The 19,146-nt window shown below is 43.2% G+C and overlaps 1 protein-coding gene across 1 annotated transcript in view; it reads left to right on the top strand.

The window, feature by feature from the left end:
• Window positions 1–2,759: 2,759 nt before the first annotated feature.
• Window positions 2,760–19,146, top strand: part of DMBT1 (deleted in malignant brain tumors 1) — a gene marked incomplete at its 3' end in the record, with an annotated part of 41,884 nt that continues 25,497 nt past the window's right edge. The window contains exons 1-4 of the mRNA XM_069755013.1: window positions 2,760–2,802; window positions 2,912–3,235; window positions 4,983–5,294; window positions 18,724–19,041. Coding sequence (XP_069611114.1) covers window positions 2,760–2,802; window positions 2,912–3,235; window positions 4,983–5,294; window positions 18,724–19,041 — 997 coding nt within the window. The remainder of the gene's footprint in view (window positions 2,803–2,911; window positions 3,236–4,982; window positions 5,295–18,723; window positions 19,042–19,146) is intronic.

Here is a 19,146-nt window from a genome sequence, read left to right as displayed (position 1 = left end):
GATTATTGGGATATTAATGCTGCACAAGTTGTATGCCGTCAGTTAAATTGTGGCCAAGCTCTTGCATTTAATGGCAGTGCTGCATTTGGCCAAGGACAAGGAGTAATTGTATTGGATGATGTGCAATGCACCGGCAATGAACAACACGTATGGGACTGTCTACACCAACCATTTACAGTGCATAACTGTGGACATAATGAAGATGCTGGAGTCGTCTGCTCAGGTATATTTTCGAAATGATGAAATCTTATACAATCCTCTGATATCATATGTTGTTTGCATAGATGTTCAAGTAATTCACATTTTCATGTTTTCTACTACTAAGGGTAACTCAAACAATAAATAGTTTTATAAGATAATCTTAAAGGACTGGAGGTACTTTGGTTCCTTCCCCATTAAGTCCAAAATGTTAAGAGGTTTTATGTGGTAGTAGGATGCCTTTGTGAAGTCATTGACACAACAATAATAAGATGCTGATGGGTTTCTGTTACAGGGCTTTATTCCACATATTAATTATTAATGTAATGTTTGACTATCAATAACCAATATTTGGCTAATATTCGATAAGGAAATGTGTCCTCCTGCCTGCACCAAAATATTAGCACAAACTATTTAGATAAGAAAATGTGGCCTCCTATTAGCACAAACGATATAGATTAGGAAATGTGGTCTTCTGCCTGCACCAGAATATTCGCACAAACTATTTAGATTAGGAAATGTGGCCTCCTGCGTGCACCACAATAATAGAGCAGAAGATTTAGTGTGTCTGCAATAAACTGTTGTCAGAAAGGATTCAGATTAAAAAATGTAGGCTGGTGTCTGGACCACACTATTAGCTAAAATGATTTAGATTCTGAAATGTGATGACAAGCCTGCAAGACAGTATGAGCACAAATAATTTAGATAAAGAAATGTGACCTCCTTTCTGCACCACAAAATCTTAGCCCAAACAAGTTTGATTAGGAAATGTGACATCCTGCTGGCACCACAATATTAGCCCAAAAGATCATGATTGGGAAATTTAGCTTTCTGCCTGCACCACAATATTAGCCCAAACTAGGGTTGAGCGAAACGGGTCGGCCAGATTCAGAAGTCGCCAACTTTTGGCAAAGTCGGGTTTCATGAAACCCGACCCAACCCCTGTGTGGGGTCAGCCATGAGGTCGGCGATCTTCTGATCTGGAATCGAAATTCCGATACTGATTCCCGATATGTTTAAGATATCGGGAATCGGTATTGGAATTCATATTTAAGTGTAAAATAAAGAATAAAAAAAAAAATATTGCTATACTCACCCTCGGACGCCCCCTGGTTCTCACCGGCAGCCTTCCTTCCTAAGAATGAGCGCCTGAAGGGCCTTCGATGACGTCGCGGCTTGTGATTGGTCGCGTGAGCGGTCACATGGGCGGTCACGCGGCTAATCACAAGCCGCGACATCATCTCAGGTCCTTCAGGCGCTAATTCTTAGGAAGGAAGCGTCCGAGAGCGCGTCCGACGGTGAGTATATTCCTAATAGGTATATACTCACCCTCGGACGCGCCCTGGTTCTAACCTGCAGTCTTCCTTCCTAAGAATCAGCGCCTGAAGGACCTTAGATGACATCGCGGCTTGTGATTGGTCACGTGACGCCCATGTGACCGCTCACGCGACCAATCACAAGCCGCGACATCATCGAAGGTCCTTCAGGCGCTCATTCTTAGGAAGGAAGGCTGCCGGTAAGAACCATGGCGCGTCCGAGGGTGAGTATAGCAATATTTTTTTATTTTGATTCTTTATTTTACACTTAAATATGGATCCCGGGGCCTGAAGGAGAGTTTCCTCTCCTTCAGACCCTGGGAACCATTAGAAACCCAATGCACTGCATTGGGTTTCGTGTTTCGGCTGACCCCGACCCCAACTTTTCTATAGTATCGGCCGATTTCACTCGACCCGACTTTTGAAACAGTCGAGTTTCGTGAAATCAGACCCTATAAAAAGAAAAGTCGCTCAACCCTAGCCCAAACTATTTTCATTAGGAGATCTGGCCTCCTGCCTACACCACAATGTTAGTGCAAACGATTTTGAATAGGAAATGTAGTCTCCTTTCTGCACCAAAATATTAATCCAATTGTTTTTGATTGGGAAATGTGGCACCCTGTCTGCACCACACTATTAGCACAATCGTTTTAGATGGTGGAAGGTTGATTTTACACAAGATCCAATATAGCTGAAGAAACTGACAATAAACTGCATTTCTAACTATCTAATAACTTGCAGCAGCCACTGTCGCAGCCTCTCTGTACTGTTACATAGACAAAATCATGCCACCAAAACAACATATCCGCTTTTTATATGGAGAGCGTCATGCGATTTTGGCAACCAATTACAGAAACCCTTGTGTCTGGACATTGTGGAAGGTATTTGTGCTGTGATTGTCTGCTAGAATCTACACACATTAAGTTAACATAAAGAGAAAAAATTAAAAAAGAAAAACAGTCCGCCGTTCCTCTGACTTCTCCACACTAAATCCCCTCATTAAAGTCCCCCCCCCCCCCCCCGCTCAACATACAGCACCACTACACTATCCTAGCCAAAGACCTAACAAAAGCATTAGTGGAAACAATTATTTACTGAACTGTTCCCGAATATTGCTGACTTTAAAGGAAAATGCTTGTAAATCTGTAAACAAATCCAAATGAGCTATGTTAGTGCCAAATTTGAGATTGCTGAAAGTTTTTCGAATAAGTCCGCTCATCACTATTTATGAAGATATTTTTTAACATGTATTTAAGTTTTAAACACTTCAAAGGGCTGAATAGGCAGGGTATTTAGTAATAATAATAATAAAAATGCTTTATAGGGGACCTGTTAGGTTCCTTGTAAGACAATTTATAATACATTGTTTTTAGAAATGACCTTTCTCCTTTTTTTAGGTTCAGGTTCAGACTTGTCAATAAGACTGGTAAATGGCAATGGTCAATGTAACGGTCGTGTAGAAATCCTCTATAATGGAGCATGGGGAACTGTGTGTGATGATTATTGGGATATTAATGCTGCACAAGTTGTATGCCGTCAGTTAAATTGTGGCCAAGCTATTGCATTTAATGGCAGTGCTGCATTTGGCCAAGGACAAGGAGTAATTGTATTGGATGATGTGCAATGCACCGGCAATGAACAACACGTATGGGACTGTCTACACCAACCATTTACAGTGCATAACTGTGGACATAATGAAGATGCTGGAGTCGTCTGCTCAGGTATATTTTCGAAATGATGAAATCTTATACAATCATCTGATATCATATGTTGTTTGCATAGATGTTCAAGTAATCCACATTTTCATATTTCTACTACTAAGGGTAACTCAAACAATAAAGTTTTTATAAGATAATCTTAAAGGACTGGAGGTACTTTGTTTCCTTCCCCATTAAGTCCAAAATGTTAAGAGGTTTTATGTGGTAGTAGGATGCCTTTGTGAAGTCATTGACACAACAATAATAGGATGCTCATGTGTTTCTTTTACAGGGTTTTATTCCACATATTAATTATTAATGTTATTTTTGACTATCCATAAACAATATTTGGCTAATATTAGATTAGGAAATGTGTCCTCCTGCCTGCACCAGAATATTAGCACAAACTATTTAGATTAGAAAATGTGGCCTCCTATTAGCACAAACGATATAGATTAGGAAATGTGGTCTTCTGCCTGCACCAGAATATTCGCACAAACTATTTAGATTGGGAAATGTGGCCTCCTGGTTGCACCACAAAAATAGAGCAGAAGATTTAGTGTGTCTGCAATAAACTGTTGTCAGAAAGGATTCAGATTAAAAAATGTAGGCTGGTGTCTGGACCACACTATTAGCTAAAACGATTTAGATTCTGAAATGTAATGACAAGCCTGCAAGACAGTATTAGCACAAATAATTTAGATAAATAAATGTGACCTCCTTTCTGCACCACAAAATCTAAGCCCGAACATGTTTGATTAGGAAATGTGACATCCTGCTGGCACCACAATATTATCCCAAAAGATCATGATTGGGAAATGTGGCTTTCTGCCTGCACCAAATTATTAGCCCAAACTATTTTCATTAGGAAATCTGGCCTCCTGCCTACCCCACGATGTTAGTGCAAACGATTTTGAATAGGAAATGTAGCCTCCTTCCTGCATCAAAATATTAATCCAATTAATTGTGATTAGGAAATGTGGCGCCCTGCCTGCACCACACTATTAGCACAATCGTTTCAGATGATGGAAGGTTGATTTTACACAGGATCCAATATAGCTGACGAAACTGACAATAAACTGCATTTCTAACTATCTGAAAACTTGCAGCAGCCACTGTAGCAGCATCTCTGTACTGTTTCACTGACAAAATCATGCCACCAAAACAACATATCTGCTTTTTATATGGAGAGGATCATGTGATTTTTGCAACCAATTACAGAAGCCCTTGTGTCTGGACATAGTGGATGGTATTTGTGCTGTGACTGTCTGCCAGAATCTACACACATTAAGTTACCATAAAGAGAAAAAATTAAAAAGAAAAACAGTCCGCCGTTCCTCTTACCTCTCCACACTAAATCCCCTCATTAAAGACCCCCCACCCCCGCTCAACATACAGCACCACTATACTATCCTAGCCAAGTCCTAACAAAAGCATTAGTGGAAACACAATCATTTACTTAACTGTTCCCGATTTTTGCTGACTTTAAGGGAAAATGCTTGTAAATCTGTACACAAATCCAAATGAACTATGTTCGTGCCAAATTTGAGATTGCTGAAAGTTTTCCGGATAAGTCCACTCATCACTATTTAAGAAGAATATTTTTAACATTAATTTAGGTTTTAAACACTTCAAAGGGCTGAATAGGCAGGGTATTTAGTAATAATAATACAAATGCTTTATAGGGGACCTGTCAGGTTTCCTTTAAGACAATTTATAATACATTGTTTTTAGAAATGACCATTCTCCTTTTTTTTAGGTTCAGGTTCAGACTTGTCAATAAGACTGGTAAATGGCAATGGTCAATGTAACGGTCGTGTAGAAATCCTCTATAATGGAGCATGGGGAACTGTGTGTGATGATTATTGGGATATTAATGCTGCACAAGTTGTATGCCGTCAGTTAAATTGTGGCCAAGCTCTTGCATTTAATGGCAGTGCTGCATTTGGCCAAGGACAAGGAGTAATTGTATTGGATGATGTGCAATGCACCGGCAATGAACAACACGTATGGGACTGTCTACACCAACCATTTACAGTGCATAACTGTGGACATAATGAAGATGCTGGAGTCGTCTGCTCAGGTATATTTTCGAAATGATGAAATCTTATACAATCATCTGATATCATATGTTGTTTGCATAGATGTTCAAGTAATCTACATTTTCATATTTTCTACTTCTAAGTAGGGTTGAGCGAAACGGGTCGAAAATTTTCAAAAGTCGCCGACTTTTGGCAAGGTCGGGTTTCATGAAACCCGACCCGACCCCTGTGTGGGGTCGGCCATGAAGTCGGCGATCTTTTGAATCTAGAATCGGAATTCCGATACCGATTCCCGATATGTTTAAGATATCGGGAATTGGTATCGGAATTCAGATTTAAGTGTAAAATAAAGAATTAAAATAAAAAATATCGCAATACTTACCCTCTGACGCGCCCTGGTACTAACCGGGAACCTTCCTTCCTTAGAATCAGCCTTCCAGGACCTTGCGGTGACGTCGCGGTGACGTCGCAGCTTGTGATTGGCCGAGCGGCCGCCCATGTGACCGCTCGCGCGACAAATCACAAGCCGCGACGTCACCGCTGACGTCACCGAAGGTCCTGGAAGGGCTGATTCTTAGGAAGGAAGGCTGTCGGAAAGAAGCAGGGCGCGTCCGAGGATGAGTATATACCTAATAGGAATATACTCACCCTCGGACGCGCCCTACTTCTTTCCGGCAGCCTTCCTTCCTAAGAATCAGCCCTTCCAGGACCTTCGGTGACGTCAGCGGTGACGTCGCGGCTTGTGATTGGTCGCGCGAGCGGTCACATGGGAGGCCGCGCGGCCAATCACAAGCCGCGATGTCACAGCGACGTCACCGCAAAGTCCTGGAAGGCTGATTCTGAGGAAGGAAGGTTCCCGGTTAGTACCAGGGCGCGTCAGAGGGTAAGTATTGCGATATTTTTTATTTTAATTCTTTATTTTACACTAAAATATGGATCGCAGGGCCTGAAGGAGAGTTTCCGCTCCTTCAGACCCTGGGAACCATGGAAACCCAATGCACTGCATTGGGTTTCGGGTTTCGGCCGACCCCGACCCCGACTTTTTTATAGGATCGGCCGATTTCACTCGACCCGACTTTTGAAAAAGTCGGGTTTCGTGAAACCCGACCCGATCCTATAAAAGTAAAGGTCGCTCAACCCTACTTCTAAGGGTAACTCAAACAATAAATAGTTTTTATAAGAAAATCTTAAAGGACAGGAGGTACTTTGGTTTCTTCCCCATTAAGTCCAAAATGTTAAGAGGTTTTATGTGGTAGTAGGATGCTTTTGTGAAGTCATTGACACAACAATAATAAGATGCTGATGGGTTTCTGTTACAGGGTTTTATTCCACATATTAATTATTAATGTAATGTCTGACTATCAATAACCAGTATTTGGCTAATATTAGATTAGGAAATGTGTCCTCCTGCCTGCACCAGGATATTAGCACTAACTATTTAGATTAGAAAATGTGGCCTCCTATTAGCACAAACTATATAGATTAGGAAATGTGGTCTTCTGCCTGCACCAGAATATTAGCACAAACTATTTAGATTAGGAAATATGGCCTCCTGTTGTGAATTCCGCTCTTGGGCTCCCTCCGGTGGTTGTAAGTGGCACTTTTGTGATTTCTGCTCTTGGGCTCCCTCTTGTGGTTTCAAGTGGTATGGCTGCTCCTTGGAGTTTGCTGTCATCAGCTGCCTCCACTTATCGTCTATTCTGCTCGGCTATTTAGGCCTGGCTGTTCCTTCAGCCAGTGCCACTTGTAAATGGTTCCTGGTTGGATTCACATCTCTTTGAATTTCCCTGTTATCCTGACCAGTTCTGCAAAGCTAAGTTTTTGCTTGCGCTTTTCTGTTCACAGATTGTGGACTTATCCATTCAGTGCTTTCTATGTTTGTCCAGCGTTATCAGTATGAATTAATTCTGTTTTGCTGGAAGCTCTGGGAAGCAGATTTACCCTCCACACCTTTAGTCAGGTGTGGAGATTTTTTTTGTAAACTCTGCGTGGATTTTTTTAGTGTTTTATACTGACCGCACAGTATTCCATCCTGTCCTATCTATCAAGCTAGACTGGCCTCCTGTGCTCATCCTGGTTTCATTCTGTGTATGTCTTTTTCCTATCCACTCACAGTCATTATTTGTGGGGAGCTAATCTATCCTTTGGGGATTTTCTCTGAGGCAAGATAGTTTTCCTGCTTCTGTCTTTAGGGGTAGTTAGCTCTTAGGCTGTGACGAGATGCCTAGGGAGAGTTAGGAGCATTCCACGGCTACTTCTAGTGTTGTGTTGAGCTTAGGGACTGCGGTCAGTACAGTTACCACTTCCTTCAGAGCTCATTCCATGTTGCTCCTAGACCACCGCATCATAACAGTACAAGTGGCCAAAAATGAACTAAATGCATCTCAAAAGAAGGAAAAGAAAGTTCTGAACAATTTTTTTTTCTGTTCTCTGGTTTGTCTTTTTTTCCACTTGATATCTGAGTGGTTCAGGATATATGCTTTGGCATGGATGTTCAGGGTTTGTTTTCTCGTGTGGATCAACTTGCTGCAAGAGTACAGAGTATCCAGGACTATGTTGTCCAGACTCTGGCTTTAGAGCCTAGAATTCCTACTCCTGATTTGTTTTTTGGGGACAGATCCAAGTTTTTGAACTTTAAAAAAACTGCAGATTGTTTTTTGCTTTGAAACCCCGTTCTTCTGGTGATCCCATTCAGCAAGTAAAAATCATCATATCCTTGCTGCGTGGTGACCCTCAAGACTGGGCTTTTTCTCTTGAAACATGGGATCCGGCATTATTGAATGTTGATGCATTATTTCAAGCACTCGGATTATTGTATGACGAACCTAATTCTGTGGATCATGCAGAAAAAACCCTGTTGGCCTTGTGTCAATGTCAGGAAGCGGCAGAGTTATACTGCCAGAAATTTAGAAAATGGTCTGTGCTCACTAAATGGAATGAAGAGGCTCTGGCTGCTATTTTCAGAAAAGGTCTTTCTGAAACCCTTAAAGATGTTATGGTGGGCTTTCCTACGCCTGCCGGTTTGAGCGAATCTATGTCTCTAGCCATTCAGATCGATCGGCGTCTGCGCGAGCGCAAAGCTGTGCACCATATGGCAGTATCCTCTGAGCAGAGTCCAGAACCTATGCAATGTGATAGGATTTTGACTAGAACAGATCGGCAGGAATTCAGATGTCAGAATAGGCTGTGTTTTTACTGTGGTGATTCTGCTCATGTTATCTCTGATTGCCCTAAGCGTACTAAGAGAGTCGCTAGGTCTGTTACCATTAGTACTATACAGCCTAAATTTCTCTTATCTGTGACCCTGATTTGCTCATTGTCGTCCTTTTCTGTCATGGCATTTGTGGATTCAGGTGCTGCCCTGAACTTAATGGACTTAGAATTCGCCAGGCGCTGTGGTTTTTCCTTGCAGCCTTTGCAGAGCCCTATTCCTTTGAGGGGTATTGATGCTACACCCTTAGCCAAGGATAAACCTCAGTACTGGACACAGATGACTATGTACATGGCTCCAGCACATCAGGAAGATTGCCGTTTTCTGGTGTTGCATAACCTGCATGATGTTGTTGTACTGGGTTTTCCATGGTTACAGGAACATAATCCGGTGCTGGATTGGAAAACTATGTCTGTGACTAGTTGGGGTTGTCAAGGGGTACATAGTGACGTTCCTTTGATGTCAATTTCCTCTTCCCCCTCTTCTGAGGTCCCTGAGTTTTTGTCGGATTTCCAGGATGTATTTGATGAGCCCAAGTCCAGTTCCCTTCCACCGCACAGGGACTGTGATTGTGCTATTAACTTGATTCCTGGCTGCAAGTTCCCTAAGGGCCGACTTTTCAATCTGTCTGTGCCAGAGCATGCCACCATGCGGAGTTATGTTAAGGAGTCTTTGGAGAAGGGGCATATTTGGCCCTCTTCGTCACCATTGGGAGCGGGTTTCATTTTTGTTGCTAAGAAGGATGGCTCCTTGAGACCCTGTATTGATTATCGTCTTCTTAATAAGATCACGGTCAAATTCCAATACCCCTTGCCTTTGCTTACTGATTTGTTTGTTCAGATTAAGGGGGCTAGTTGGTTTACTAAGATTGACCTCCGAGGGGCATATAATCTTGTTCGTATTAAACAGGGTGACGAATGGAAAACTGCATTTAATACGTCCGAAGGCCATTTTGAATATCTTGTGATGCCATTTGGGCTCTCTAATGCTCCATCTGTGTTCCAGTCTTTCATGCATGATATTTTCCGCAATTATCTTGATAAATTCATGGTTGTATATTTGGATGATATTTTGATTTTTTCGATGATTGGGAGTCTCATGTGAAGCAGGTCAGGATGGTGTTCCAGATCATTCGTGATAATGCTTTGTTTGTGAAGGGGTCTAAGTGCCTATTCGGAGTTCAGAAGGTCTCTTTTTGGGGTTTTATTTTTTCTCCCTCGTCTATAGAAATGGATCCTGTTAAGGTCCAGGCTATTCATGACTGGATCCAACCCACATCTGTGAAGGGCCTTCAAAAATTTTTGGGCTTTGCTAATTTCTATCTTCGTTTCATTGCCAACTTTTCCAGTGTGGTTAAGTGTTGTGAATTCTGCTCTTGGGCTCCCTCCGGTGGTTGTTAGTGGCATTTTTGTGAGTTCTGCTCTTTGGCTCCCTCCTGTGGTATTTAGTGGTATGGCTGCTTCTTGGATTTAACTTCAGCAGCTGTTTTCACTGATCGTCTTTCTGGCTCGGCTATATTAGTCTGGCCTTATCCCTCATTCAATGCCAGTTGTCAATTGTTCCTGCCTGGAGTCATTGCTCTTAGGACTTTCCTGACACTCTGACCAGTTCATCAAAGCTAACTCCTTGCTTGTCCTTTTGCGGTTCTCTTGTTGTGGACTTGTTGTTCAGCACTTTCTTTGTTTTTGTTCTTTTGTCCAGCTTTTCAGTATGGATCTATTCAGCTAAGCTGGAAGCTCTGGGCAGCAGAGTTTGCCCTCCACACCTTTAGCCAGGTGTGGAGATTTTTGCATTTCTCTGTGGTGGACTTTTTCTAGTTTTTATTACTGACCGCACAGCATTCTGTCCTGTACTATTTTCTATCTAGCTAGAAGTGGCCTCCTGTGCTAAATCTTGTTTCATACTACGTATGTCATTTCCTTCTCCTCTCACAGTCATTATTTGTGGGGGGCTAATCTATCCTTTGGGGATTTTCTCTGAGGCAAGATAGTGTTCCTGCTTCTATCTTTAGGGGTAGTTAGCTCTTAGGCTGTGACTAGATGCCTAGGCAGAGTTAGGAGCATTCCACGGCTGCTTCTAGTGTTGTGTTGAGCTTAGGGAATGCGGTCAGTATAGTTGCCACCTTCTCAGAGCTAGACGCATGTCGCTCCTTAATCACCAGATCATAACAGTTAAGCCCCTTACTGATTTGACGAAGAAAGGCGCCGATGTGACGAATTGGTCCTCTGAGGTTGTTGAGGCCTTTCAGGAGCTTAAACGCCAATTTACTTCTGCCCCTGTGTTGAGTCAGCCGGATGTTTCTCTTCCTTTTCAGGTTGAGGTCGACGCTTCTGAGATTGGGGCAGGGGCGATTTTGTCTCAGAGGGAGTCTGATGGTTCTTTGATGAAACCGTGTGCTTTTTTTTCCAGAAAGTTTTCGCCTGCAGAAAGCAATTATGATGTCGGCAATCGGGAGTTGTTGGCTATGAAGTGGGCGTTTGAGGAGTGGCGACATTGGCTTGAGGGAGCTAAACACCGCTTTGTGGTCCTGACCGATCATAAGAATCTGATTTACCTCGAGTCGGCCAAGCGGCTGAATCCTAGACAGGCTCGATGGTCCCTGTTTTTCTCCCATTTTGATTTTGTGGTCTCGTATCTTCCGGGATCTAAGAATGTTAAGGCTGATGCTCTCTCTAGGAGTTTTTTGCCTGACTCTCCTGGAGTCCTTGAGCCCGTTGGCATTCTTAAGGAGGGGTGATTCTTTCTGCTATCTCCCCTGATTTGCGGCGGGTGCTTCAGGAATTTCATGCTGATATGCCTGACCGCTGTCCAGTGGGGAAGCTGTTTGTTCCTGATACATGGACAATTAAGGTTTTTTCTGAGGTTCATTGTTCAGTGTTGGCTGGTCATCCTGGGATTTTTGGTACCAGAGATTTGGTTGCTAGGTCCTTTTGGTGGCCTTCCTTGTCGCGCGATGTGCGTGCTTTTGTGCAGTCCTGTGGGACTTGTGCCCAGGCCAAGCCTTGCTGTTCCCGTGCTAGTGGGTTGCTTTTGCCTTTGCCGGTCCCTGAGAGGCCCTGGACGCATATTTCCATGGATTTTATTTCGGATCTTCCTGTTTCCCAGAAGATGTCTGTTATCTGGGTTGTTTGTGACTGGTTCTCTAAAATGGTCCATCTGGTACCTTTGCCTAAGTTGCCTTCCTCCTCAGATCTGGTTCCATTATTTTTTCAGCATGTGGTTCGTTTGCATGGCATTCCGGAGAATATTGTCTCTGACAGAGGTTCTCAGTTTGTCTCTAGATTTTGGCGGGCCTTTTGTGCTAGGATGGGCATTGATTTGTCTTTTTCTTCGGCGTTTCATCCTCAGACTAATGGCCAAACTGAGCGAACTAATCAGACCTTGGAGACCTATTTGAGATGCTTTCTGTCTGCTGGTCAGGATGATTGGGTGTCTTTCTTGCCGTTGGCCGAGTTTGCCCTTAATAATCGGGCTAGTTCGGCTACTTTGGTTTCACCTTTCTTTTGTAATTTTGGTTTTCATCCTCGTTTTTCTTCTGGGCAGGTTGAGCCTTCTGATTGTCCTGGTGTTGATTCTGTGGTAGACAGGCTGCAGCAGATTTGGACTCATGTGGTGGACAATTTGACGTTGTCTCAGGAAAGGGCTCAACGTTTTGCTAACCGCCGTCGGTGTGTTGGTCCCCGGCTTCGTGTGGGGGATTTGGTTTGGTTGTCTTCTCGTCATGTTCCTATGAAGGTTTCTTCCCCTAAGTTTAAGCCTCGGTTTATTGGTCCTTATAAAATTTCTGAAATTATTAATCCGGTGTCTTTTCGTTTGGCTCTTCCAGCCTCTTTTGCCATTCATAATGTTTTCCATAGATCTTTGTTGCGGAGATATGTGGTGCCCGTTGTTCCCTCGGTTGACCCTCCTGCCCTGGTGTTGGTTGAGGGAGAGTTGGAATATGAGGTTGAGAAGATTTTGGATTCTCGTTTTTCGAGGCGGAGGCTTCAGTATCTTGTCAAGTGGTAGGGTTATGGCCAGGAGGATAATTCTTGGGTTGTTGCCTCCGATGTCCATGCCACCGATTTGGTTCGTGCTTTTCATTTGGCTCGTCCTGATCGGCCTGGGGGCTCTGGTGAGGGTTCGGTGACCCCTCCTCAAGGGGGGGTACTGTTGTGAATTCCGCTCTCGGGCTCCCTCCGGTGATTGTAAGTGGCACTTTTGTGAGTTCTGCTCTTGGGCTCCCTCTTGTGGTTTCAAGTGGTATGGCTGCTCCTTGGAGTTAGCTGTCATCAGCTGCCTCCACTTCTCATCTCTTCTGCTCGGCTATTTAGGTCTGGCTGTTCCTTCAGCCAGTGCCACTTGTAAATGGTTCCTGGTTGGATTCACATCTCTTTGGATTTCCCTGTTATCCTGACCAGTTCTGCAAAGCTAAGTTTTTGCTTGTGCTTTTCTGTTCACAGATTGTGGACTTATCCGTTCAATGCTTTCTATGTTTGTCCAGCGTTATCAGTATGAATTAATTCTGTTTTGCTGGAAGCTCTGGGAAGCAGATTTACCCTCCACACCTTTAGTCAGGTGTGGAGATTTTTTTTGTAAACTCTGCGTGGATTTTTTTAGTGTTTTATACTGACCGCACAATATTCCATCCTGTCCTATCTATCAAGCTAGACTGGCCTCCTGTGCTCATCCTGGTTTCATTCTGTATATGTCTTTTTCCTCTGCACTCACAGTCATTATTTGTGGGGGGCTAATCTATCCTTTGGGGATTTTCTCTGAGGCAAGATAGTTTTCCTGCTTCTGTCTTTAGGGGTAGTTAGCTCTTAGGCTGTGACGAGATGCCTAGGGAGAGTTAGGAGCATTCCACGGCTACTTCTAGTGTTGTGTTGAGCTTAGGGACTGCGGTCAGTACAGTTACCACTTCCTTCAGAGCTCATTCCATGTTGCTCCTAGACCACCGCATCATAACAGCCTCCTGCTTCCTGCATTCACCACAATAATAGAGCAGAAGATTTATTATGTCTGCAATAAACTGTTATAAACATAAGGATGAATGACCTCGGGGAGATCAAAACATCAAACACCGCGGAGACACCATCACGTGTTTCTCAACGCAGTGATCCAGAACACTGCCCCATCCCTTATGGGAAATATGCAAATGCATGTAGAAAAGCCGCGGAGACACCATCACGTGTTTCTCAACGCAAGCAATAAATAGCCAGGTCTTTCACCAGGAAGGAACAACCACGGAAGGGCAGCATCCAAAAAGGAAAACCACCTATGCCAAAACATAGTATCCATGCACAGACAGCTGTTTCAGGGTATTTTCCCCTCATCAGTGTGGAGTAGGAATCTGGCTATTAGGAGCAGTGCCTAGTTAAAGGACTATAAACATAAGGATGAATGACCTCGGGGACCTTTCCCATAAGGGAAATGATTTGAATAGGAAATGTAGCCTCCTTCCTGCACCAAAATATTAATCCAATTACCGTATATACTCGGGTATAAGCCAAAATTTTCAGCCCACTTTTTTGGGCTGAAAGTCCCCCTCTCGGCTTATACTCGAGTCATATCCAGGGGTCAGCAGGGGAGGGGGAGCGGCAGCTGTGTAATTATACTTACCTGCTCCTGGCACGGTCCCTGGCTTCCCCGGCGCCGGCAGCAGCAGATTCTTCCTGTACTGAGCGGTCACATGGTACCGCTCATTACAGTAATGATTATGCAGCTCCACTTCCCATAGAGCTGGAGCCGCATATTCATTACTGTAATGAGCGGTAACGGTGACTGTTCACTACAGGAAGAAAATGCGGTGCCAGGGAACAGACCTGCAGTGACGGCGCCAGGAGCAGGTAAGTATGATGGGGAGCAGTGCGCGATACTCACCTGCTCCTTATGCCATCAGCGGTGCCGCTGCATTTTCCGCGTCCTCTGCAGTAACGCTCAGGTCAGAGGGCGCAGTGACGCGTTTAGTGCGCTGCCCTCTTCCTGAACGTCGGTGCAGAGGATGGGAAGACACAGTGGCGGTCAGCAGTGGAACGGGAAAGGTGAGTATGTAATTTTTTTATTTTTTTAATTGCAGCAACAGCTTTTGGGCCAAATATCTGTATGCAGCATGTTATGTGGCCATGTGCAGAATTTTATGGGGGCAAATGTCTGTATGGGGCATATTATCCGGCCATGTGCAGCATTATATGGGGGCAAATGTCTGTATGGGGCATCTTATCCGGCCATGTGCAGCATTATATGGGGGCAAATGTCTGTATGGGGCATCTTATCCGGCCATGTGCAGCATTATATGGGGGCAAATGTCTGTATGGGGCATCTTATCCGGCCATGTGCAGCATTATATGGGGGCAAATGTCTGTATGGAGCATCTTATCTGTAAGGTTATACACATGGGAAGAAGGAATCAATATCACCATTACACACTGAACGGGAAACCACTGGGTAAATCTGACAGGGAGATGGACTTGGGGATCCTAGTTAATGATAAACTTACCTGGAGCAGCCAGTGCCAGGCAGCAGCTGCCAAGGCAAACAGGATCATGGGGTGCATTAAGAGAGGTCTGGATACACATGATGAGAGCATTATACTGCCTCTGTACAAATCCCTAGTTAGACCGCACATAGAGTACTGTGTCCAGTTTTGGGCACCGGTGCTCAGGAAGGATATAATGGAACTAGAGAGAGTACAAAGGAGGGCAACAAAATTAATAAAGGGGATGGGAGAACTACAATACCCAGATAGATTAGCGAAATTAGGATTATTTAGTCTAGAAAAAAGACGACTGAGGGGCGATCTAATAACCATGTATAAATATATAAGGGGACAATACAAATATCTCGCTGAGGATCTGTTTATACCAAGGAAGGTGACGGGCACAAGAGGGCATTCTTTGCATCTGGAGGAGAGAAGGTTTTTCCACCAACATAGAAGAGGATTCTTTACTGTTAGGGCAGTGAGAATCTGGAATTGCTTGCCTGAGGAGGTGGTGATGGCGAACTCAGTCGAGGGGTTCAAGAGAGGCCTGGATGTCTTCCTGGAGCAGAACAATATTGTATCATACAATTATTAGGTTCTGTAGAAGGAAGTAGATCTGGGGATTTATTATGATGGAAAATAGGGTAAACTGGATGGACAAATGTCTTTTTTCGGCCTTACTATGTTACTATGTTACTATGTTACTATCTGGCCATGTGCAGCATTATATGGAGGCAAATGTCTGTATGGGGCATCTTATCCGGCCATGTGAAGCATTTTATGGGGCAAATATCTGTATGGGGCATCTTATCCAGCCATGTGCAGCATTATATTGGGGTAAATATCTGTATGGGGAATCTTATGTGGCCATGTGCAGCATTATATGGGGCAAATATCTGTATGGAGCATCTTATGGGGCCATGTGCAGAATTATATGGGGCAAATATCTGTATGGAGCATCTTATGGGTCCATGTGCAGCATTATATGGGTCAATTATCTGTATGGAGCATCTTATGGGGCCATAATCCACATTTGTGGAGCATTATATGGGGCAAATACAGTGGGGCAAAAAAGTATTTAGTCAGTCAGCAATAGTGCAAGTTCCACCACTTAAAAAGATGAGAGGCGTCTGTAATTTACATCATAGGTAGACCTCAACTATGGGAGACAAACTGAGAAAAAAAAATCCAGAAAATCACATTGTCTGTTTTTTTAACATTTTATTTGCATATTATGGTGGAAAATAAGTATTTGGTCAGAAACAAAATTTCATCTCAATACTTTGTAATATATCCTTTGTTGCAATGACAGAGGTCAGACATTTTCTGTAAGTCTTCACAAGGTTGCCACACACTGTTGTTGGTATGTTGGCCCATTCCTCCATGCAGATCTCCTCTAGAGCAGTGATGTTTTTGGCTTTTCGCTTGGCAACACGGACTTTCAACTCCCTCCAAAGGTTTTCTATAGGGTTGAGATCTGGAGACTGGCTAGGCCACTCCAGGACCTTGAAATGCTTCTTACGAAGCCACTCCTTCGTTGCCCTGGCGGTGTGCTTTGGATCATTGTCATGTTGAAAGACCCAGCCACGTTTCATCTTCAATGCCCTTGCTGATGGAAGGAGGTTTGCACTCAAAATCTCACGAAACATGGCCCCATTCATTCTTTCATGTACCCGGATCAGTCGTCCTGGCCCCTTTGCAGAGAAACAGCCCCAAAGCATGATGTTTCCACCACCATGCTTTACAGTAGGTATGGTGTTTGATGGATGCAACTCAGTATTCTTTTTCCTCCAAACACGACAAGTTGTGTTTCTACCAAACAGTTCCAGTTTGGTTTCATCAGACCATAGGACATTCTCCCAAAACTCCTCTGGATCATCCAAATGCTCTCTAGCAAACTTCAGACGGGCCCGGACATGTACTGGCTTAAGCAGTGGGACACGTCTGGCACTGCAGGATCTGAGTCCATGGTGGCGTAGTGTGTTACTTATAGTAGGCCTTGTTACATTGGTCCCAGCTCTCTGCAGTTCATTCACTAGGTCCCCCCGCGTGGTTCTGGGATTTTTGCTCACCGTTCTTGTGATCATTCTGACCCCATGGGGTGGGATTTTGCGTGGAGCCCCAGATGGAGGGAGATTATCAGTGGTCTTGTATGTCTTCCATTTTCTAATTATTGCTCCCACTGTTGATTTCTTCACTCCAAGCTGGTTGGCTATTGCAGATTCAGTCTTCCCAGCCTGGTGCAGGGCTACAATTTTGTTTCTGGTGTCCTTTGACAGCTCTTTGGTCTTCACGATAGTGGAGTTTGGAGTCAGACTGTTTGAGGGTGTGCACAGGTGTCTTTTTATACTGATAACAAGTTTAAACAGGTGCCATTACTACAGGTAATGAGTGGAGGAAAGAGGAGACTCTTAAAGAAGAAGTTACAGGTCTGTGAGAGCCAGAAATCTTGATTGTTTGTTTCTGACCAAATACTTATTTTCCACCATAATATGCAAATAAGATGTTAAAAAAACAGACAATGTGATTTTCTGGATTTTTTTTTCTCAGTTTGTCTCCCATAGTTGAGGTCTACCTATGATGTAAATTACAGACGCCTCTCATCTTTTTAAGTGGTGGAACTTGCACTATTGCTGACTGACTAAATACTTTTTTGCCCCACTGTATCTGTATGGAGCATCTTATGGGGTCATAATAAACATTTGTGCAGCATAATATGGGGCATATTTTAATATGTAGCATCTTATGGAGCCCATCATAAACTGTATGGAGCATTATATGGGGCTTCTGATTCAATATGGATATTCAAAACCACTTAACCTACTGATGTCTCAATTAATTTTACTTTTATTGGTATCTATTTTTATTTTTGAAATTTACCGGTAGCTGCTGCCTTTTCCACCCTAGGTTTATACTCGAGTCATTAAGTTTCCCAGTTTTTTGTGGCAAAATTAGGGGGGTCGGCTTATGCTACTCGGGTCGGCTTATACTCGAGTATATATGGTAATTGTGATTAGGAAATGTGGTGCCCTGCCTGCACCACACTATTAGCACAATCGTTTTAGATGATGGAAGGTTGATTTTACACAGGATCCAATATAGCTGAAGAAACTGACACTAAACTGCATTTCTAACTATCTGAAAACTTGCAGCAGCCACTGTAGCAGCCTCTCTGTAATGTTACACTGACAAAATCATGCCACCAAAACAACATATCCGCTTTTTATAAGGAGAGGGTCATGTGATTTTTGCAACCAAGTACAAAAGCCCTTGTGTCTGGACATTGTGGAAGGTATTTGTGGTGTGATCGTCTGCCAGAATCTACACACATTAAGTTAACATAAAGAGAAAAAAAAAAAAAGAAAAACAGTCCGCCGTTCCTCTGACCTCTCCACACTAAATCCCCTCATTAAAGACCCCCCCGCTCAACATACAGCACCACTATCCTAGCCAAAGTCCTAACAAAAGCATTAGTGGAAACACAATCATTTACTGAACTGTTCCCGAATTCTGCTGACTTTAAAGGAAAATGCTCTTAAATCCGTGCACAAATCCAAATGAGCTATGTTCGTGCCAAATTTGAGATTGCTGAAAGTTTTCCGGATAAGTCCGCTCATCACTATTTATAAAGAATTTTTTTAACATGTATTTAGGTTTTAAACACTACAAAGGGCTGAATAGGCAGGGTATTTAGTAACAATAATACAAATGCTATATAGGGGACCTGTCAGGTTCCCTTTAAGATAATTTATAATACATTGTTTTTAGAAATGACCATTCTCCTTTTTTTTAGGTTCAGGTTCAGACTTGTCTATAAGACTGGTAAATGGCAATGGTCAATGTAATGGTCGTGTAGAAATCCTCTATAATGGAGCATGGGGAACTGTGTGTGATGATTATTGGGATATTAATGCTGCACAAGTTGTATGCCGTCAGTTAAATTGTGGCCAAGCTCTTGCATTTAATGGCAGTGCTGCATTTGGCCAAGGACAAGGAGTAATTGTATTGGATGATGTGAAATGCACCGGCAATGAACAACACGTATGGGACTGTCTACACCAACCATTTACAGTGCATAACTGTGGACATAATGAAGATGCTGGAGTCGTCTGCTCAGGTATATTTTCGAAATGATGAAATCTTATACAATCATCTGATATCATATGTTGTTTGCATAGATGTTCAAGTAATCCAAATTTCATATTTTCTACTACTAAGGGAA

Source organism: Ranitomeya imitator, chromosome 2, assembly GCF_032444005.1.
Source record: "Ranitomeya imitator isolate aRanImi1 chromosome 2, aRanImi1.pri, whole genome shotgun sequence".
In the NCBI taxonomy this organism is placed as follows: domain Eukaryota; kingdom Metazoa; phylum Chordata; class Amphibia; order Anura; family Dendrobatidae; genus Ranitomeya; species Ranitomeya imitator.
Note: the sequence above shows the minus strand (reverse complement) of the source record. Positions and strands in the feature narration are given on the sequence as shown.